The sequence below is a fragment of the Megascapheus bottae genome, chromosome 11 (genome assembly GCF_031878675.1).
Source record: "Megascapheus bottae isolate mThoBot1 chromosome 11, mThoBot2.hap1, whole genome shotgun sequence".
NCBI classification, from domain to species: Eukaryota; Metazoa; Chordata; class Mammalia; order Rodentia; family Geomyidae; genus Megascapheus; species Megascapheus bottae.
In genome coordinates, this window is record NC_143519.1 from 52,790,024 (window position 1) to 52,812,851 (window position 22,828).

At 36.1% G+C, this 22,828-nt stretch overlaps 1 protein-coding gene across 6 annotated transcripts in view; it reads right to left on the reverse strand.

The window, feature by feature from the left end:
• The window catches only part of Spart (spartin), a 46,154-nt gene that overhangs the window by 1,315 nt on the left and 22,011 nt on the right, over positions 1-22,828 (reverse strand). For 5 of the 6 annotated variants that reach the window (XM_090342271.1, XM_090342272.1, XM_090342269.1 and 2 more), the window contains exons 4-8: positions 20,919-21,086; positions 18,816-18,939; positions 16,116-16,310; positions 14,917-15,075; positions 14,617-14,707 (exon numbers count right to left, since the gene is read on the reverse strand). In XM_090342271.1, the coding sequence (XP_090198397.1) occupies positions 14,617-14,707; positions 14,917-15,075; positions 16,116-16,310; positions 18,816-18,939; positions 20,919-21,086 (737 nt within the window). Of the gene's footprint in view, positions 1-12,903; positions 13,215-14,616; positions 14,708-14,916; positions 15,076-16,115; positions 16,311-18,815; positions 18,940-20,918; positions 21,087-22,828 lie in introns of those variants that run through there. The other variant, XM_090342273.1, reaches the window with a different exon arrangement.

Here is a 22,828-nt window from a genome sequence, read left to right on the forward strand (position 1 = left end):
ATGCAACTTATTTACAACTATTGTTTACATCTCACCAAATCAATTCCACTAAAGGCGGCAATCTTTTTACTTGGTTTATTAATAGTTCCTACATACATCTAGAAGAATGCCTGACATTAACAATTTAATGAGTAGGGGCCAGGAGTTTGGTCTAGTGGCAGAGTGCTTGCCTAGCATGCACGAAGACCTGGGCTCGATACCTCGGTACTACATAATAGAAGAAAAGCCAGGAGTGGTGCTGTGGCTCAAGCGGTAGAGCTCTGGCCTTGAGAAAGTCCAAGGATAGTGCTCAGGCCCTGAGCCCAAGCCCAGGATTGTCCAAAAAAAAAAAGAAGAATTTAATGAGTGAATGCAATTACTGCCTACCCCTCCTCTTTTCCCACCAACCCCTTTTAAAGGCTTTTTTTGTGTGTGGTCATGGGGCTTGAACTCTGGGACTAGTCACTAGCCCAGAGCTCTTCAGCTCAAGGCTACCAACCCACCCCTGGAACCACAGAGCCACTTCCGGTTTTCTAGAGGTTAATTGGACATAAGAGGATCATGGACTTTAGTGCCTGGGCTGGCTCTGAACCATGATCCTCAGATGTTAGCCTTCTGAGTAGCTAGAATTACAGGCGTGAGGCACTGGTGGCACCCAGCTGAAAACTTTTTTTATGTCTATGTCTTGCTACATGGTCTAGGCTGATTCACAATCTTCCTGCCTCAGCCTCCTGAATTCTGTTATTACAGGCATGAACAGATTTGTTTGTTTGTTTTCTGATCTGAGGGCTACAACTCTGCTTCTGGGTACTTTCCCTAAGCCTCATTTGTTCATGGCGTGCACTCCACCACTTTAAGCCACAATGCTATTTCTGGTTTCCTGATGGTTTAACTGGAGACTTTCTTGACTAGGCTGGCTTTGAACTGTGATCCTCAGATATCAGCCTCCTGAGTAGACAGAAATAAAGTGTGAGTCACCAGCACCTGGCTCATCCTAAGTTTGTTTGTTTGGTTTTTTTTTTTGTTTTTTTTTGGCAAGTTGTGGGGCTTGAACTCAGACCCTGAGCACTGTCCTTGGACTTCTTCTCAAGGATAGAGCTCCACCCTTGAGCCACACACAGCTTTTTCCCCCAGGTCTTCATGCAAGCTAGGCAAGCACTCTATCAATAGGCCAAACTCCCGGCCTTCATCCTAAGTTTTTTGAACATCAAATACAGAAATACCAACACACTAATGTTTAACACTGCACTATTCACAACATCGTAGAATCAGGATAGGTGCCTATCATCTGACGAATAAAGAAAATATGCTACATGTATACAATGGAATAGTTCTAAACTATGAAGGAGGATGAAATTACAGGACCATGGATGGAACTGGAGATAATTTTGATAAATGAAATAAGCCAGTCTCATTCAGATAAATATCATGGGTTTTCTCCCACGTAGAATTTAGAGGCTTTAAAAGGATATGAAAGTAAAAGGGGGATTTTCAGGAATATGGAAAAGGGGAGAAGGAAGAGAGTGTAAGAAAAGAAATTAGAGGGAGTGAACATGATTAAAATATATGTATCACGGAAATGTTATAATAATATTTACTTGCATAGTACATGCTAGTAAGAAATGTTAAGTATATGAAAAGTTATAAAATATAATAATACGTATTACCAACACCAATAACAACTAGTTTCTGTCTTTAACACTATGTTCTAAAAATATATACTCTGATCATCATGATGGCTCAAGTATTTAATCTGAACTAGTTAGGAGTGAGAGATTGGGATTATCAAAGTTCAAGATCCATCTGGACATAAACATTCAGGAGACTCCATCTCAACCTAAGACTAAGTGAGTGATATGTGCCTGTTATCCCAGCTACAGGGGGAAAGACAATGGGTAGGCTCCATGGGATACATCCAGAAATACGAGAAAGCACTGTAGGAAATTTGCAGCCAAGGCAGGCTCTGGCATAATAGCATGACCCTACCTTGGGCATGAAATGTTACCTCAAAAATAACCAAGGTATATACTGTATATATGTTTATTTGAAATAGGGAAGGGAAGGGAGGGAAAACAAGATGATTGGGAGGGAATGGGGACAAAAACGTGAGAAGTATCATGTGGAAGTAATGTACCTACTACCTGATGAATGTAACTGTAACCCTTCTATATGTTATCCCAACAATAAAATTTTAAAAAGAGAGAAAAATAACCAAGGTAAATATGGGCTAGAATTACAGCTCAGGTGAGAACACGAGGCAGTTCAATAATGAAGACCACTCCCTACCCTAGAAAAATCTGAACTTCTATACAAGAATATCAAAGGGGCTGGGGAGTTTGGCCTACTGGTAAGAGTGCTTGCCTAGAATGCACGAAGCCCTGGGTTCAATTCCTTGGTACCACACACTTAGAAAAAAAAGCTGGAAGTGATGCTGAGACTCAAGTGGTAGAACTCTAGCCTTGAGAAAGTCCAAGGACAGTGCTTAGGTCCTGAGCTCAAGTCCAGGATTGGCAAAAAAAAAAAAAAAAAAAAAAAAAATTTAGTGAATGCACATCTTCCTATTGCTCTGTTTTATTCTTTACCATTTTTCCCCCAGAACCAAGCTTTTAAAATTCTTTATCTACAGGTTTCCCTAAGTAATAGATTACTTAAACTAAACAATAAAAAGGCAAATCCACATTTCCTTGTATCAAGTTTCATAGGTGCTTTGAGATCTGCATTTGGACAATTCACATTAGCACTGGATCTATTGTACCTTTTAAATTATCAAATTCTCTTGTTACTGTAAGTCTATACTAGAACACTGGTGTGTGACCCACTAGCTTCTCTAAGCTTGATTATTTCCCAGTGTTTCCAGCATGAAGCAATCTTATTATAGCTCTTTCTATAGCTCTCAAAGATGAGCCTATTCTACCTTTTGCTTCAAGTTAGTAATTATAATTAAAAAACATAATACAGTATAGTATAATACTGTAATATACATATAGATACATATATATATGTCTGTATATATATGCATATATATATGTTCTGCTTATATGTATACAGATATAGGCAGAACCTGTTGTTAGTTAAACTTTTGCATGACTCTACACTGGAAGGTCTATAACAGGCATATAACAGCTTCCTATAACTATATCTTACTAGTTCCTGTTGTTTACAGTCACTCAGCATTTCAAAGATTTGTTGGTGGCACAGAAGAAAGAGGCTTCACTAACACAAAGATGTTCACTGCAGCAGTACTTACCATAGGTAAGATATGGAACCAACCCAGATGCCCCTCAGTAGATGATTGGATCAAGAAGATGTGGTATTTATGCACAAGGGAATTCTATGCTTCCATTAGAAACAATGATATCACCCCATTTGTAAGAAAATGGAAAGACTTGTGAAGTAAGCCAGACCCAAAGGAACATAGGATCAATGATTTCCCTCATTTGTAATAATTAGTACACATCTAGGACTCTCCTATCAGAAGATTACAATGGCGCAAAACCTAGATACATAAGGTCATATAGGATGAGGCTAAATAAAACAATCTCCAGGATAGGGAAACAAGAGGTTTATCTTGCTGGATTGTTGTTCTTAATGTACTATGTTGTTTCTCTTCTCTTTTGTTGCCCTTTGGTTAATCTCATATTGTTACTGTATTTGACTTTGTTATCTAGTATATTGTATATCCATTTATTTATTTGAAATAGGAAAGGGAAGTGGGGAAAATAAGATCAACAGGAGCAGGGACAAAAATCACATGATTGTCTCAATAGATGCAGAAAAGGCATTTGACAAGATCCAACACCCCTTTATGTTAAAAGCTCTGGAGAAACTAGGAATCCATGGAACATTCCTCAATATAATAAAGGCTCTGTATGACAAACCCACACCTAGTATTATACTTAACGGCGAAAAGCTAAAGCCATTCCCTCTAAAATCAGGAACGAGACAAGGATGCCCACTCTCTCCACTCCTCTTTAACATAGTTTTAGAATTCCTAGCAAGTGCAATAAGGCAAGAACCAAGCATAAAGGGGATCCAAATAGGGAAAGAGGAAGTAAAACTTTCCCTCTTTGCAGATGACATGATTCTGTATTTAAAGAATCCTATAGACCCTACTCCTAAGCTCCTTGAGCTGATTCAAAACTTTGGAAGGGTAGCAAGGTATAAAATTAACCCTCAAAAATCAACTGCCTTCCTCTACGCCAACAGTGAGGGGAATGAGGCAATAATCAGGAAAGCAACTCCTTTTGCAATAGCCTCAAAGAAAATAAAGTACCTAGGAATTACCTTAACTAAGAATGTAAAGGAACTTTTTGATGAAAACTTTAAAACCCTGAAAAAGGAAATTAAAGCAGAACTGAGGAAATGGAAAAACCTCCCATGCTCCTGGATTGGAAGAATCAATATCGTGAAAATGACAATCTTGCCAAGGGCTATCTACAAATTCAACGCAATACTCATCAATATCCCAATGTCATTCTTTAAAGAAATAGAAGAGGCAATCCAAAATTTCATATGGAATAATAAAAGACCCCGTATAGCAAAAACACTTCTTAGCAGAAAGAACAGCGCAGGAGGAATTTCAATACCAAACTTTAGACTCTATTACATGGTTATAATTCTCAAAACAGCTTGGTACTGGCACAAGAACAGGCCTGAAGACCAATAGAATAGAACTGAAGACCCAAATATTAAACCACAGACCTACGGCCACCTAATCTTTGACAAGGGAGCCAAAAAAATAGAATGGAAGAAAGATAGCCTCTTCAACAAGAGGTGCTGGCAGAACTGGTTAAGCACATGCAGAAGTTGAATCCTTCTTTGTCACCCTGTACTAGAATTAACTCCAAATGGATCAAAGACCTGGAGGTAAAAGCCGACACTCTGAAAACTTTACAAGAAGGAATAGGAGATACACTAGACCTCCTTGGCACAGGTCGAAACTTTCTTAATAAGGACCAAGAATCACAACAAATCAGAGAAAGTCTGGATAAATGGGACTGCATTAAATTGCAGAGCTTTTGTATAGCAAAGGACATAGCTAGTAAACTAATTAGGAAGCCTAGAGAGTAGGAGATCTTCACCAACCATATAACAGACAAGGGCCTCATATCTAAAAAATATCAACAACTCAAAAAATTGAATCAATCCAAAACTAATCTCCAAAGTAACAACCATCCCATTAAAAGATGGGCCAAAGGCTTAAAGAGAGTCTTCTCTGAAGAAGAAACAAAAATGGCCTATAGACACATGAAGAAATGCTCAACATCTCTGGTCATAAAAGAAATGCAAATCAAAACAACTCTAAGATTCCACCTCACTCCAGCTAGAATGGCCAGGATCAGGAAAACGAAGGACAACAGATGCTGGAGGGGATGTGGCCAGGAGGAATCACTACTACACTGTTGGTGGGAGTGCAAACTCGTTCAACCACTATGGAAAGCAGTGTGGCAGTGCCTCAAAAGGCTAAACATAGAACTCCCCTATGACCCAGCAATTCCACTACTTGGCATTTACCCAACCACCCAGAAACAAGGACATACTAAACCCACTAGCACAACAATGTTCATTGCAGCACTATTCACCATAGCAAAGATATGGAACCAACCTAGATGTCCCTCAGTTGATGAGTGGATCAACAAGTTGTGGTATTTGTATACAATGGAATTCTATGCTCCTGTCAGAAAGAATGACATCGCCCCATTTGTTAGGAAATGGAAAGACTTAGGAAAAATCATATTAGTGAAGTAAGCCAGACTCAAAGGAACTTAGGCTCAATGGCTTCCCTCATTTGTCATAATCAGTAGAAACCTTGGGCTCTACTAGCAGAGATTTGCAATAGAGTAAAATCTTGATACATAAGGCCATATAATGTGAAGCTAATTGAAAGGACCTCCAGGACAGTGAAACAAAAGCCATATAATGAATGATTGTTGTCCTTAATGTACTATGTTGTCTCTCATCTCCTTTGCTGTCCCTTGGTTATCTCATATTGGTATAGTATCTCACTTTGTTATCTGATATATTGAATTTATTTGTATTTGGATATTTGAAATTTGATAGGGAAGGGGGGAAAACCAAGACGGGTGGGGGGTGTGGGGGGGAGGGAAATGGGTACCAAGACATGTGAAAGGGTATCAATGTATGTGAATTAATGCACCTTCTATCTGGCAAATATCATGTAACCCTTTTACTAATTACAATAAAAAAAAAACAAAAAAAAAACAAAAAAAAAAACAAATAACAGATGCTGGAGGGGATGTGGCCAGGAGGGATCACTACTACACTGTTGGTGGGAGTGCAAACTCATTCAACCACTATGGAAAGCAGTATGGCACTTCCTCAAAAGACTAAACATAAGAGCTCCCCTATGACCCAGCAATTCCACTACTTGGCATTTACCCAATCATCCAGAAACAAGGACATACTAAATCTACCAGCACAATGTTCACTGCAGCACTATTTTCCATAGCAAAGATATGGAACCAGCCTAGATGTCCCTCAGTTGATGAGTGGATCAACAAGATTTGTACACAATGGAATTCTATGCTGCTGTCAGAAAGAATGACATTGCCCCATTTGTAAGGAAATGGAAAGACTTAGAAAAGATCATATTAAGTGAAGTAAGCCAGACTCAAAGGAACTTAGGCTCAATGGTTTCCCTCATTTGTCATAATCAGTAGAAACCTTAGGCTCTCCTAGCAGAGATTTGCAATAGAGCAAAACCTTGATACAAAAGGACATATAGTAGGACGTTAAATGAAAGGATCTCTAGGATATAGAAACATAAGCCATATAATGAATGATTGTTGTTCTTAAGGCACTATGTTATCTCTCATCTCTTTTGCTGTCCCTTGGTTATCTCATAGTGTTACAGTATCTCACTTTGTTACCTGATATATCGGATATATTTGTATTTGGTTATTTGAAATTGGACAAGGAACGGGGGAAAACAAGATGAGGGGTGGGAGGGGGGAAAATGAGGACCAAGACATGTGAAAGGGTGTCAATGTATGTGAATTAATTCACCATCTATCTGGCAAATATTATGTAACCCTTCCATTAATTACAATAAAAATATATGAAAAAAAGATGATTGGGAGGGGTGTGGGAGGAAAATGAGGACAAAAACCTGAGTACTGTGAGAAGTAACGCACTTATTATATGGTGAATGTAACTGTAATCCCTCTGTACATTACAATAAAAAATAAATTTAAAAAAAAGGAAGAGTCTTCACAGAGAGGCAGTCATAAGTATGACTGATAATGGCTATAACTACCCAAGACTATGGTGGTGGATGTTGTAGCACTGAAAAAGTGATCCTAACTCTTGGTCTCATGTCTAACCTCTACAGAATTACAGTCATTGTAAGTCAGGAATTTAGTTCCACTCATGTTTACATGTTTAGAAAATCTCCCAGACTTACAAACTTCTGCTGAGAATATTTGTAATGTTCCTTAGTTTACTGATGCTGTTTGTTACCTCTCACAACACTTATGTATGCACACAATGTATACATATATAAAGATATATTGTATCTTTATGTATAGCACATTTCTAAAAACTATGTCTTTAATAGTGTGTTAAGAATGAATACTTTGCTGATTATTTTGTTCTTCCATGCTATTTGTAGCAATTCTTGTTAATCTGGAAAAAAGTAATAAACTAGGAAGCAGGGAACTATATTCTAATACCAACAGAATTTAGTAGCTGACCACTTAACCTTAACCAGGGTCTCCTGCTTTTCCTCTCAACTTATAAAATAATGTGTATCTGAAAGCATTTTGAAAGTTCTAAGGCACTAAACATTTATTAAGTGGATTTTCACTAGCTTTATTTATTTAGCTGGCATGACAGTTTAAACTCAGTGTCTTGGGGTTATCTTCTACTCATTACTGGTACTCTACCAACCGAGACAGATCTCCAGACTGGCTTTTTTTGCTGGTTACTGGAGGTAATCGTCTTGGAGTCATTTTTGTCTGGGCCAGCTTTCAACCTTGATCCGCAGATCTCAGCTTCCTGAGTAGCTAGGATTATAGGTGTGAGCCACTGGCACCTGGAAGTTTTTGTTTATGTTTTTGTTTTTTAAATATAACCACACCTACTCATGTTCCTTCTAAATATACCTTACAGTTTTACTAATAAGCACCTATTCATTTCTTCCTAATCAATTATCCAGTCCCCTTTATTGAGATTCAAACTATACTATTAAAAGGTCCCGGGGCCAAGAGTATAGTCTAGTAATAGAGTGCATGCCTCACATACAGGAAGCCCTGGGTTCGATTCCTTGATACCACATACACAGAAAAATCCAGAAGTAGTGATGTGCCTCAAGTGGTAGATCACTAGCTTTGAGAAGGCCCAAGGACAGTGCCTAGGCCCTGAGTTCAAGCCCCAGGACTGGCAAAAAAAAAAACCCAAAAAACAAAGAACAATGGCCTAGAGGGCTGGGAGCGTAGCCTATTGGTAGAGTGCTCCCCTAGCATGCATGAAGCTCTAGGCTCGAGTCCCCAATATCATATACTCAGAAAATGACAGAAGTGGTGCTGTGGCTTAAGTGGCAGAGCTCTTGCCTTGAGCAAAGGTGTCCAAGGACAGTGCCCAGGCACTGAGTTCAAGCCCCAGGACTTGAAAGTTCTAGAAAGTATTATCTCCAGTAAAAAATTGAAGCTTATTTTAGATCTCTTAACTTTTTAATAAGTTAACTTTAATTGGAGCTTCAGTTAGATTTTCTGTACAACTACTACCAATAGAAAAAATATAAATGAATATGAATTATATTCCAAATAAATCAGAGGGACTTAACTTACTATTTGAATTATTTTCAGAAATTTCTCCAATGTATTCAGTATAGTGATTTTAGATTTCACTATCATATTTTAGCAAAAGCTTATTTATGGGCAACCTTTAAAACGGTTCTTAGAAATATTAACTTGAAATAAAGTAGAAATAGCTTTTTATTCATTTATTCATCAAAAGTTGACAGAAAGGGCCTGGTTTATGGAGAGCCTTGTAGGTGTATCTATGGACTCAAGTTTCATCTTGAAGTTAGAGGAAGATTTAAAGGTTGAGGCAAAGGATGGTCATAATCAAACAGTACGATAGGACCTATGCTTTAGCAAGCTTTAATTGATCATAAGTGAAATAGGAAACAAATGAGTCTGATCTGAAATGATGTAGATGTATTCTATAGTATTTAGGTTTGGGAGCAAGCGGCTGATGTAAAAACATAAGGTTTTGCTGGGAGAAAAGCCCGTGGTGATATATGATTTGGATACTTGAGTAAAAACATTAAGACAAGGCTTATCAGAAAAGAAAACTTGAGAGTTGCTTGTGCACACATGATAGTGCAGTGAAAAATAGAATACAATAAAATATTAGAAAGAACTAATTTGTAAGGATCAGTTCGGAAGACAATTCTTGAGAAACAGTTTGGTAAGAGAAAAAGAAAAGGTGAACTAAATGAGAATATGGTTAGATTTGTAGATGATTCAACTCTCAATAGTTAAAAACACTAAATATCACAACAAAATCAACCAGAAGCAAGCACCTGACTAGATATTAGGAGAATTTCTGGAAGAAATCTATATGTACATAATAAAATCCTTCCTTTAAAATCTAGTGAGAGCACAAACCAGAAGCAAAAGACAAAATGAAGAAATCAATGATAAGTAAAAACCAATGAAATAAAATTAAGTAATATAAAGGTTCCAATTTTAGAAAAATGCAGCAACTATCCAAAGAGAAATTAATAGTTTAGACTTTATCCAAAGAGAACTTAATAGTCTAGACTATAGTAGTTGATTTTTCAGAAAGTGTCACGTTTAACATGTGTCACTATAGAAAGAACCACTAAAAACATATATTCTGTTGTGGGGCCTTCCTAATCAAAGGGAAAAAGACGACCAAAACAAGCAAAGCAAATCCCACCATAGCTAATCTGATTAAACATATAACAGAAAATCAGATTCTATTCCAATACCATAATGAGAAGACTGATAAACTAATTTATCTCTAACAAAATGAAATAGAAAGCAAAAAGAATAACAGACTTCTTCACATAGAGGATTAAGGAACCACAAATGATGACCAAAAATGGTGGCGTTTATGTATTTGTATAGATACTTTATGGAAAACAGAAGACTGATTAATAGAATTCCTGAGTAGATGTGATGTACATCTGGTTCCAGGTAATAGGACAGCTGCCATTCACCCTCGCAAATTTAAAGTGTATTTAAATTAAAATTCACAGTAAATAAGCAATAAAGTACTGTGCCATAAAAGTGAATTTCTTATAGGAAAATATTATATAGCTTATTTTTCACAAATACATATTCAAAAATGAAATATCATAAAGGTAACAATAGATCTACCTTATTGGAATTTTACTATTCTCCTTTAAACAATTTAAAGTAGACAAAAGGAGCTTAATGGTGAAATCTAGAAGCTATGCAAAAGAGAAGTACAGTGAATTATTTAACAGACACTAGACTGCAATTAAGTACAGTAGTTTACAATTACTTATTGCTTTTCACTATTTCTATAGGTCTTCACTTTTCTAAATCTAAAAATGAGACAAAATGTCTGACTAATAGTTACACCGAAACTTAACAGTTCCCATACATTACCTAAAAATGTTAAACTGATACTCTGCATTGGCTTATACCACCAGAATACAGATAAAAAAAGTTTAAATAGAACATTTGTTTTCCTCAGACATAATATATATATGTTATATGGACTCCAAAAGACTACTGGGGAGAATATTACAGACAATTAAAATATGAATTCATTATACTGAATCAGCTGCATTAAAAAAGAAAATTTGTTTACCCTTTGAAAGGAAAATAAAGATGTAAAACATCTACATTTTTATAAAGGAATGATGAGTTGATTTGGGCAGTTCTGTCACAAGTTATTACTGGCTCAATTTTTTTTTTTTGGTCAGTCCTGGAGCTTGAACTCTGGGCCTGGGCACTGTCCTGGAGATTTCTCAAGGCTAGCACTCAACCACTTGAGCCACAGCACCACTTCAGACTTTTTCTGTGTATGTGGTACCAAGGAATCAAACTCAGTGTTTCCTGCATGCTAGGCAAACACTCTACCACTAGGCCAAACTCCTAGCCCCTGGTTCAGTGTTTAAGTTTCTTTTCCTAAAAGATATTTTCTACTTCTAGACCAGAATGTTTCTCATCCAAAGAAAATAGGATAACCTAGACAAAGTACTTTATTTCTTCAGCACCTCCTCCTTTCTAAAATCCTAGTAGAAATTTAATTACTTCTGAGATCAAGCCATCTTTATAGTAACAATATAAAGCTATGTAGCTAAATTCCCATCTAAGTTAACTTTGAAGTAAAGGATGAAAAGAATACTATTGAATATCAGAGAAATAACCATTGTCAAAATAACCTATGTATAATATTACATTCTCCTCACTAAAAACTTAGAAAATCTACATCAAAACCTAATACTGTGAATCTTAAACCTGAGAAAACCTTACATGTCTACTGCCGAAGTATCTGTGCCAACAAATGATAGTGATAATTTAAACATAATTCATTTTTGGTCTAATAGTCACTTCTAGTTTTATTTAGCTGTTACTAGGAAATAATTTTTCCCTAATTCTTACTAATCCATTAAAATAAAACTCAAGGGCCCCCAAAAAATCAGTTAGTGTATATTAGAGGTTATTGCAATAAGTAGGAAGAGGTAAACTGGAATATTTGAGTTTTAACATTTCCATCAAAATGGATTCAGGTGTATTCTATATTTACTGTTCCAATCCTCAGTTAAAAACTGATGATCCAACATGACGTGTCATGATGCTTTGATTCAAAGGTCTGTGTGTCTCAGACTGGGCAAATTAAGCCAATTCAGGGTAGAAATGTTTTATTATTTCTGAAGCCAAAAAGCACAAAAAATATGCTAAAGAGTGCTGGATAATAACTCTGGAGTGCTAAACTTGCACAGATTACCCATCAAGGGCTGTGTGGCCCAGGACTATTCTCTGTATGATGGAGCACTGGCTGTGATGGCAGATACATCTGGTTTATATCCTAAGTCTAAAACTCAACTCCAGGTATCATCTATAAAATGGAGATAACTATTAAAAACTAAAGGCAACGAACACAGTGACTAATATATAATTATAAATTTAAAATCAATGAGTAACCAAAAGTAATGAACACCATAATCATGACACCTCCTTTAAAAAAATAAATATTAGGTCTAAACTCGTGAATTTATTTGTATTTGGATATTTGAAATTTGATAGGGAAGGGGGGAAAACCAAGACGGGTGGGGGGTGTGGGGGGGGAGGGAAATGGGTACCAAGACATGTGAAAGGGTATCAATGTATGTGAATTAATGCACCTTCTATCTGGCAAATATCATGTAACCCTTTTACTAATTACAATAATAAATAAATAAATAAATAAATAAATAAAAGTAACTTGTGTCCTTCACACTTTAGTACTTATCAGAGAGTATAGTAAGGAAAAATATAGAGAACATGATCAGAGACACTGTACAGATTCACTAAAATGTTAAAAAAGAAACCAATGTTTCTAATAAAAGTTGTAAAAACTACAATAAAAGAGAACAGCTAGATGATCTTAAACCTCTTTTTGAAGTACCATTTGTTATAAATTTATTAAGGGCTGCTGCTTCAGCATCCATTTTCAGGCATGACTTAAGTTGGGTGAAATCCATGGTATTCCACCACTGCTGGCCTACTAAAACTTCATCTTCCTTTGTAGTTTGTAATAAAGCCCACTGTTCTCCATCTCATTGACTCACAGTTACCGACCATTAAAAAAAAAATCCTACTAGTCAACACCAGTCACATGAGTTAGGTTTGCCTTTTCAGTTAAACTAGCTAATCTATTTGAAAGCCAAAGGAGTGGGCAGCACTCATGGATTTTACTAAAGCAAGAGTAATACTGATTGACTTTCCCTTTTTTTACCTCCTTTCTGCATGCATGTTCATCCTCCTGTCTCTGTCACTCTCCTCATCTACTGTTTCTCCCCCATTCTCTTTAGACTTCCTGTCAGTACATATGTATAATCCTCTTCTTTAGCAAAGCTATTACAAAAATGCTTGTACTATTTGCCATGTTTCACTGTGCTGTTGTCCCCTTTGTGTTTCACCTGACCAGTACATGCAAACCTAATTCTCTTACCAGTCAGTGGTCTTCTAAAGAGTCCTAGAGAATGCTCATCTGGCAGGAATACAGATCTGACAAGGAACAGATACAGTTCTGACAAGAGTCCTAAGAGTATCTGAACTAAGAAACAAGTTTCTTCTGAGAGGGACACTTGATCATAGTTGGACACCTAAGCACTGGGTTGTATACCAAGATAAAGTAGTAACCTAGAAGGTTGAACTAGACTACCTTGCCTGGTACCCTATCAGAGCAGGACTTAAATTTACAGTCACTCTCTAGAGACCTCAAAGCCATATTAGAAAGAAATGATGCTAGTTACTGGAAGAGCTTGCGCACGTCTGTTTGCCTATTCTTTAATACATGATCTACATGATAACAAAGCTCTACCATCAATTCTAATACAAATATACAATGATTATTAGTGAAGATGTTTCATAATTTAGCAGTCATGATACACTAAATAGACTAAGAAAGGATAATATATTTTAATTTAGTTTAATCAAGTTTATCCAGGCAGATATCACCACTGAAAACATATAGTTAATAGCACATATAAAAACACTAGGCTTTAAAAAGGTATACATACTCATTATTCTCTTTACAGATTAGTGTTTCTAACAATTAGTAACATAAAGCAAAGTCATATGAATTCTACATTAAAACTTTTCTCTTGTTGAAAGTACATTCATTGCTCAAATGTAAAAAAATAGCCAATGAACATAGTTATGAGAGGGGAAAAAAGAAACAAAGCTAGTCAGATGCGAACTGTATCTGTTGTAATAAACACGTTAAGCAAAAAAAAAAAAAAAAACAAAAACAAAAACTTTTCTCCAGCTAGGCACCAGTGGCTCATAACTGAAATCTTAGCTACTCAGGAGGCTGAGATCTGAGGACCATGGTTCAAAGCCAGCCCAGGCAGGAAAGTCCATGAGACTCTTATCTCCAGTTAACCACCAGAAAGGTAAAAGTAGAGCTGTGGCTCTAGGTGGTTGTGGGCTAATCTGGAGTGAAAAAAGCTCAGAAACAGTGCCCAGGCCCTGAGTTCAAGCCCAATGACTGACAAAAACCAAACAATTTTCCTTCATATTTAGAAAAGTGAAGCAATGTATATTATCAAATAAATAAATAATAACAAAAACAATTTCAGAACCAGACACTGGTGGCTCACACTTATAATATACAGAGGCTGAGATCTGAGGATTGTGACTCAAAGCGACAGTGGGCAGAAAAATTCTTGAGACACTTATCTACAATAAACTATTGAGACAAAGTAGGAAGTGGCACCCTGGCTCAAGTGGTAGAGTGCAAGGTCTTGAGCACAAAGAGGCTTAAGGACAGTACCCAGGCCCAAAGTTCAAACCCTAGGAGTGGAAAAATATAACAACATAAAAACAATTACAATAACATCTTAGCTGTCATGATTTTAAATAAGTGATCTAATAAGAGTTATCTTTAAAATAAAATTTAACTTACTTGTATCTGACAGTCTGTATAGTTTCTGCCGAAACATTATTAACAATGCATCTTGCTGCACATTCCAAGCCCTGCCAGACAGTTGAAAATCCTATAAATGTATTAAAAGTAAACAAATCAGGCTCAAAGAAAACAAGACTTTCTTACCTAAAACTCTGCTAGTTTGGGATGGAACTTAGTGGTGAGTCCTTGCCTAGCATGTACAAAACCTGTGTTTGACTCCTAGCATCACAGTAAGTAAGAAATACACATATCAATAAATAAATTTAAGAAAATTTAAACTCTGAGACATGTTATTACCTTGGACGCTACTTGCTGCAACAACCATTGCTCCATCCAGGGGAGATTTTCCATCTTTGTCTCTTTTAAGAGATTCAGGAACAAGTCTGCTTCCATGCTTTTTGACGTGTGGAGCTAGTTCTTTACCAACACAATTTGCTACAGAACAAACTCCATCAACTAATTAAAAAAGTAAAGGATAACTTAGAAACACCATATTCTCTTGGTTTTTACCATTCATATTTAGCAAAATTCTTACATAGGCATCTAAAATATGTCTTACTGGATAATTAGTACTATTTCTATGGGTAAAAACCCACTAACTGTTTTCAAACAAGGACTCATTCATCTTTCAGATAAGTTTGTACAGTGTATTGATAACCTTGCCTCTTGGACATACATGCTCTTTCTCTGTTTTACAAGAAAATCACCTACCTTTTCTGCAATATACAACAAGTAGGTGTACAATTACTTTTTTTCTAGCTACACAATTATATTTTCTCTCTTCTCAACAAAAATGACAAATACTGACACAACACAAATCTGGTTCAAAAAATACTAAATATCAAGAGAAAGATAAAGTCAGTATATTTAGTGGCAATCTATATTAAAACCTGTTTTAGTGGGGCAATTCTCAAAAGATCAAGAAAGAGGGATGGTGCTGGGAAGCCTGGCACCAGAACAGCAACAACAGCTTTGCTCAAATATCATATTGCTTTACACTTGATCTGTAACCACTATGAAGTGAGTTTCAATCTCTTGAGAAAACTTTCCTCAAATGGACTCAAGGTAGTAAATACAATTAGAACTCATTCAAAGACACAGTAAATACAATTAGAACTCATTCAAAGACATACATACTTTATTCTCCAACAGTTTCTCAAAGTTTAAAATACAAAATGAATCACGTAGGAATCATAGGTACAAATTTGGAATTGGTTATATGTGCCTGCATTCTGCATTTCTAAGGCTTCCAGACAAGCTGATGTTATTAGTCTAAAGGTCATACTATGAACAGATAGGTGAATCTGTTCTGTATTCTTTGAGATTAAACCATCGAAATAAAACACTAGATTAACCATATATTAACAAATTATTGTACTTATTACTTTATATATAAACTGTAACTCCTCTGTACATCAACTTTACAATAAATTTTTTATAAAGAAATTATTTCAAGTTTAGCTGAAAAGAAGCAAAGACAACTCAAGCCACCTTACCTAAAAACTGACTGACTTTTGCTGCTCCACCAGTAGCCTGCTTTGCTATATAAAGTCCCTTCGTGACAGCTGGACTAACTTCTACTGGCTTTTCTTCTGGCTGAAGCCGTTCTCGGAGTTTAGATGCACCTTTCTGGATTGCTCTGCCAGTAAATTCAGCACCTTTGACTAAGCCCCAACTCACCCAGGAAGCTCCTTTAAAGGGAAAACATAAGACTACACAGTATTAAGGCCAATTATACCTTTTTAAAATTGTTTAATGTAATTAATAGAAGGGTTACATTATATTCACCAGATAGAAGGTGCATTACTTAACAATCATTGCTACCCCTTCTAATGTTTTTGTCCCCATTTTCCCTCCATCTTGTTTTCCCCCCTTTCCTATTCTATTTCAAATAAACAAACATATATACAATATATCAGTAACAAAAGTCAGAGAGAAAAGAAGACAATATTCAGATCCTATAAATTCTACTATAAATTTCAAGCCTACTTTGTATCTACAAATCTCTATGACAAGAATGCTGCAATACCCAATGCTGCCATTACAAGTGTAGGTAACACCCTCTATGTCCTCAGTTTTCTATTATTCCATACTAAATTTGAGTTAAGACATATTTGGCAGAAGGATCCAGATATTATTATTCTTGCTTGCTTATTCCAGGCACCACTTTTCCCCCTTTCTCCTAAGGGAAAAAGAAGCAAACTAGAAAACAAAGAACCTGTATGTCAAGGAAATGAACAGGTATGGTCCATTTCTACACAGTTCAATTCTAAACAGTTTTTTAAAAAGTTTCCATGTTTGTACATTTGTACAACTTAGGACCAGCTTTTATTATCTTTATTCAACCTTTACTGGTGGAAAGGAATCCATCACAGAGTGGGGTAATGAGTTCAACTGGACCACTGGTTATTCATTTTGTGCAGAACTTTCATGAATCAGATCAAAAAATCTCTTGACAGATCAGATAATTTTCCTTATATTAACTCTAAAATATTTTGTGCCATTTTCCTTTTTATTTATAACTAGTTAAGTCTACCTATTAAAAATAGTATATAGTTTAATGGTCAGCACCTATGAAAACTATTACTAGAACTCTGAGCCTAAAGATACAAGATAAAAAGAAAAGGAGTTACTGATATGAAGAAACTGAGGTTTCAAATAGTTAAAGGCCTCTTAAATATTGCCAGGTACAGTTTCACTCATTTTATATGATGCATGGCTGATAGTTCTTCTGAGTCTCTAAAGAGACTTGTCAAGACTAACTGGCTGGGCAGGGAGTATGGCCTAGTGGTAAACTGCTTGCCTAGCATGCACAAAGCCCTGGGTTTGATTCCTCAGAACCACATACACAGAAAAAGCCAGAAGTGGTGCTGTGGCTCAAGTGTTAAGAGTGCTAGCCTTGAGAAAGCTCTAGGACAGCGCTCAGGCCCAGAGTAAAAGCCTCAGAACTGGCAAAAAAAAATCATCTGGTTTTATGAATGCCCTCTTTTCTATAGAACCTCTGTGCACAACAGGTGTGGGATCTAAGGAAGTATAAGACTTTGTGGCAGGTGTTATTTTAGGAAAACAGCCAAAAACATCATCTCCTATTCTAAAATTCTTTCAACATAAAGTGAGAATTAGGCTATGTCATATTCCTTTGAATCTAAACAGGCTTAGTATTTGTCTGTTACTGAGAAAAATTAGGAATTTCAAAGAATATGGTAGAAAAGGCGATAGTGTTTTGGTAAATGCTTCACATTTGAAATCCGAGTCAACATGGAAACCAGACTAGCCTGAGTCCACTGGGTTGTAAAGAAGTCAAGCAGTGAAAGGCCCTATGTAGGCACTCTATTTAGCTCAGTTCTAGATTGTGATGTCTCTTAACCTCGATTCCAGAGGTGTGAATAGAAGGACTGTTCAGATGATTCTGTCAGTTGATCCCCAACTGTCAACTCACTAACCAGCTAACCATTCTTCCTCAACTAAGGCTGTCAGAGATTAGAAAGCAGATACAAGCCATTCTGCTGTGACCTTTCTGAATATCTGGCCCACTAATTTCCTAGACAGAAATAAACATGGTGAGATTTTTAACACAGTAGCAATCATGGAACCTACAGCAGTATAATTTAGTTAAAAATGTAAGAAAATGGCCATCTAAGTGTTTAGGTGACCAGCAAGTTCTCTCAATAGTAACCTTCTAATAGTGCTTGGCAGCTTGGCCAGCAACAGGGCAATGTAAGTGAAAAAGTTTTCCTTTATAATTTCCTTGAAAATCTCTTCAAGACTCAATGTTAGCACATTTGAAAATATAACTTCATCTTGTCATCTCAAGTGCAGTCATTTGGCTAGCCTTGAGCACAGTGAGGGTTGGGGACAGTGCCCAGGCTCTGAGCTCAAGAGCCAGGACTGACCCAAAAAAAAAACAAAAAGTAATTTTATGTTTAGAGTTGCTTGAAAGTTTAGGAATACTTGAAATTTTTCATTACCAATTTTCCCAAGAGCAAAACATAGTAATATGCCAAAGAAAAATTTATACCTGTAAGATAATACATGATGTTCGAAGAGACTAATTCCTTCTATTTTTAGTATTTCAAAATTGTTTGGTTGAGATCAAAATAAAGATTTTTTTTCTCAATCATTCCTTTATTAACAATAATTTTATTTGGTTCTAAAAGTTTCAAACTATAGGAGAAAAAATTAACATACTGCAATACCTGACAGAATGTTATGAGCCACTTTTTCACTCCATTCAGGCAATTCTTTGGCTTTTTCTTCTGGAACTGGCTCATAGGGCACAATGTGACTCAGATTAATTTCTTCAGTTGAAGTATCTTTAGTCTAAACAGTGAAAATGTTTCAAAATGTGAAAATTAAATAGTAAAAGGAAAAACTTTTATTATGTATTAAAATATTAAATCAACAAATACGAGTTATAATTATCAAAAAAATCTCTAGCCAATCTAGTTGTTTCAAATCGTACACATTGCAATACAAAAACTATCATGAAGCTAAAAATGATTCTGATCTTATCTACGTCCCTACTGGTAATGAAGTTTAAATACATGTATAACTCTAATATAGCCTTTAGAAATTCATTTTAAATTGGCTATTATTTTCCTTGATTAACCTACCAGTTCCTTCATACAGGTATCATCCCTATAAATTATTTTTGCCTAGTGCTCAGAAGTTACTCTTGAATGACTCAGTCAATAAAGGATATATCTAAATAAGTTGGTTTTGACAGGGATTAAAAAATTAATGTGAAATATGTAAGAATAAGTAAACATGAATGTCACGTGAAAATGGGGGAGGGTTTAGAATACTGGCACTCTGTTGATTTAAAATCTGGTGTGAGAGCTAGAGCTAATACCAAAAATCTCAAAGTTCATTCTAAGAAACTGAGGAACAGGCCTGACTCAGACCTCACAGTATAAAAACTTTTGTGTCCCACAGAAATAATAAAAAAAAATTTAAATACAAAAATATAGATAATAGGTATATATACATCAAACAAAAGCAAAATATATATATTATATGAATATTTGTGTTAAAAATTACATATATATATTTGCTAGACTATGTATAAAATACATATGGAATGACAATCAGAAGCTAGTAACTCAGGGCAAAGGGGTTTTGGGGAAGGGGGAGTTTAAAGCTAACTCCAGCAGAAAGTTAGTGGCATCAACAAGCAATTAGTGTAACAAACAAGCCAGGTATGGTGGTACATGCTTATATTCCCAGGATCAAAAGAAGTGTTTGGCTCAAGTGTAGAACATTTGTCTACCTCATACAAGGTCTTGAGTTTCCTTCTTAGTACCACCAAAAAAGAAAGTAATATGTATTCCTGGATAGTGAAGCTAAGTGCCAGACAGGATTTTTGTACCCTCTGAAGTTATTTCTTGAGATTAATTTTTCAAAAACTTTTCAAAACTACATTTCTTTGAATCATTCAGGACACCTAAGTCCTAATCTAGCTGGCCTAGGACATTTAATTAGTTGTATTTTTGCAAGCAAATGTGGAAAATCCATGTAATATTAATTCTAAAGAAAACTGATGAGCACTTACCAAAATACAATGATGAAGAATATGAAATTCCTTGTGTTTGAAAGCCATAGTACACTATTTACCTCGTTGTTTATTTCTACTTGCTTATTCTACTACTTGTGCCTACAATCCCTTCAATTTGCTGTATGTGAGGCCAACTCCTATTATCTTTAAGCATCATCTTAGCTTGTATGTACAACTGAATAACACTCTGATGCTTTCTATGCCTTCCATCCACCTATACTTATCAGGCAAGGCTGAATCTTCTATCGAATACAATCAATCATTAGAGAAGAACTATCTTTTTTTCTAATCCATACTTTCCAATATATGGTTTATTCATTCCAATATATGGTTTATTCCTTGAGATGAGAAATTCAAACTTTGTCCAATATGTATGTCTAACATTCCAGCACTCAGTAAACTCTAATTCACATTTATCATTTAGGGGACATTTCATACTCAGAACCTGCCAAAGACAGTATACCAGAACCAAATTCTTGCTGAATACGGCAAAGTAGACAATGAGGCAAAGCAAATGAAGATTGCATGCCATTACTGAAAAATATAAAAATCTTTCAAGACAGAATAAATGGATCCCGTGACCATCAAAGAATCTGAATACAAATTATTTGGAAGCAGAAATATTAAAGTTAATGCTGTCTGTACTGCACACGCATTGGTGAGCTTTAGTGAATACAAGTAAGATCATAAAAGATATGAAACTGGCAAATGGTACCATAAGGAACATGTCTTATTCTTTATTTACCTTTTTCCCACGTTTTCCTTTATGACGTGCCTCCTTGTTGGCAAGGTCTAATGAAGAACCTGACTGCCTTACATCAATGCCAGAAGCTTCCTTTAGCTGGTCAGAGGGAAGTCTTGTTCTTCCAGGGATTTGGAATTCATCTTCTCCTTCAGCCCTGTTCCAGTTAGCCTAGAGAGTAAAGAACAGAGCTTAGCTCTGCATGGAAAACTTTACTCCAGATATGTTACACCATTTTCATATGATACACTTCTTCAAATATCAGTGTTGGACACTAAATAAATAGTTTTTGTGGGCCAGGTACGGTGGCTTAAGCCTGTAATCCTAGCTACTCAGGAGGCTGAGATCTGAGGATCACAGTTCAAAGCCAGCCCAGACACTAAAGACCTGGACACTAAAGACAAGAGACTCTTATCTCCAATTAACGACTAGGGGTAGGGTGAGAGCCTTGAGCTGAAGAGCTCAGGACAGTGCCCAGGCCCAGAGTTCAAGCCCCACAACCAACAAAAAATAAAATAAATAAATAGCTTTTCCCTAAACATTACTACCAAACCTGGAAATTCTAAGTATTTTAGTTTTAAACCATATAGGTAATGTTAAATTTCAAAAGAAAATATAAAAGATAATATACAGTGCTTGTTGGCATAAACGGAATTTAATTAAATAATGAACAGATTTTAAGAAATGCATACAAGTTGATGTTTGCTTTTCATACTGAAGGTGTTTTGTTAACACATTTGCTGAATGAGTGCTTAAAAGAAAAAAAAAACAATAGTTACAGCAACTAGTTTTTAGTTTAAGTTCTGAAACAATAGAGAAATATACAATCAGAAAGCTGAATAGAGAAAATAAAAATATCCTTCAAAGTCTCTTTAATTTCTTCCCTAAAGCCCAATAATGTAGGTTCAATTAATACAGAAGTCAGGGGACTCCTCATCAGTTCTGTGAACACATATACATGCCACTTCAGGGAGTAAACAAGCAAGGCCAGGAGAAATCCAGACCAATTTCACCAGGTTTACTCCAGTCCAGGAACACAAGGAGTTGGTCCTAGCTGGTCCAACTAGGGTCCATGCATTGAAAGGTAACTGAATCCTGAGTGTTCTCATCAATCTATTGATGGATTCATAATTTAATGACAACTGAGAGAGTACAGGCTAGGACAGGTGGGACCTGGTTTGAGGAAGTGGGTTTCTGGGGACATGCTTCTAGAGAGTGTATCTTGCTCCTAGTTTCTTCCTCCTCCTGTCTCTGCTTTCTGGCTGCCATCATGAAGCAAGCAGGTTCCCTCTGCCATATCCTTTTGTCAGACATGTTTCTGCTTAGCCACAGGCCTAAAAGTAATAGAGTCAGCTAATCATGGATTGAAATCTCTGAAATAGTCAGTCCAAATAAACCCTTTTAAAGAAATCCTTTTAAACTGCTTCTCTCAAGTATAAAGTTAGCTGAAAAGCTACCATATTATTTTTTCATTTTTTTCTTCATTGTTATAAGAAGTAAGGCAGCTCTCTCAACCAAATCTCTTCTAAAAATGTCAAACATACACCTTAAATGTCCAAAATAATATAACTAGATCTGAAGCCAAAACTATCTTCATTCATCATTCAAGCTTTACTCCTGTGAGACTACTTTTCCAATCAAGCATTAAGAGTGGTGGTGAACATAGAAGCTTATATTAACAGAGCTCTACTCCTTACTAGTACTGATCACCTCAGCCCACCAAGTGAGGAAGGTACAGAGTAGCTTAGTAACAGCTGAGTTAAACAGCTAATAGGTAAAGGAATCTGAATTCGGATCCAGGAAATTTAACTTCAATACCTAGAACTTTAATCACTATTATACAGAAAATTTTCAAGATATTCTTTTTTTTTTTCCTTTTGGTCAGTCATAGGAGTCGAACTCTGGGCCTGGAT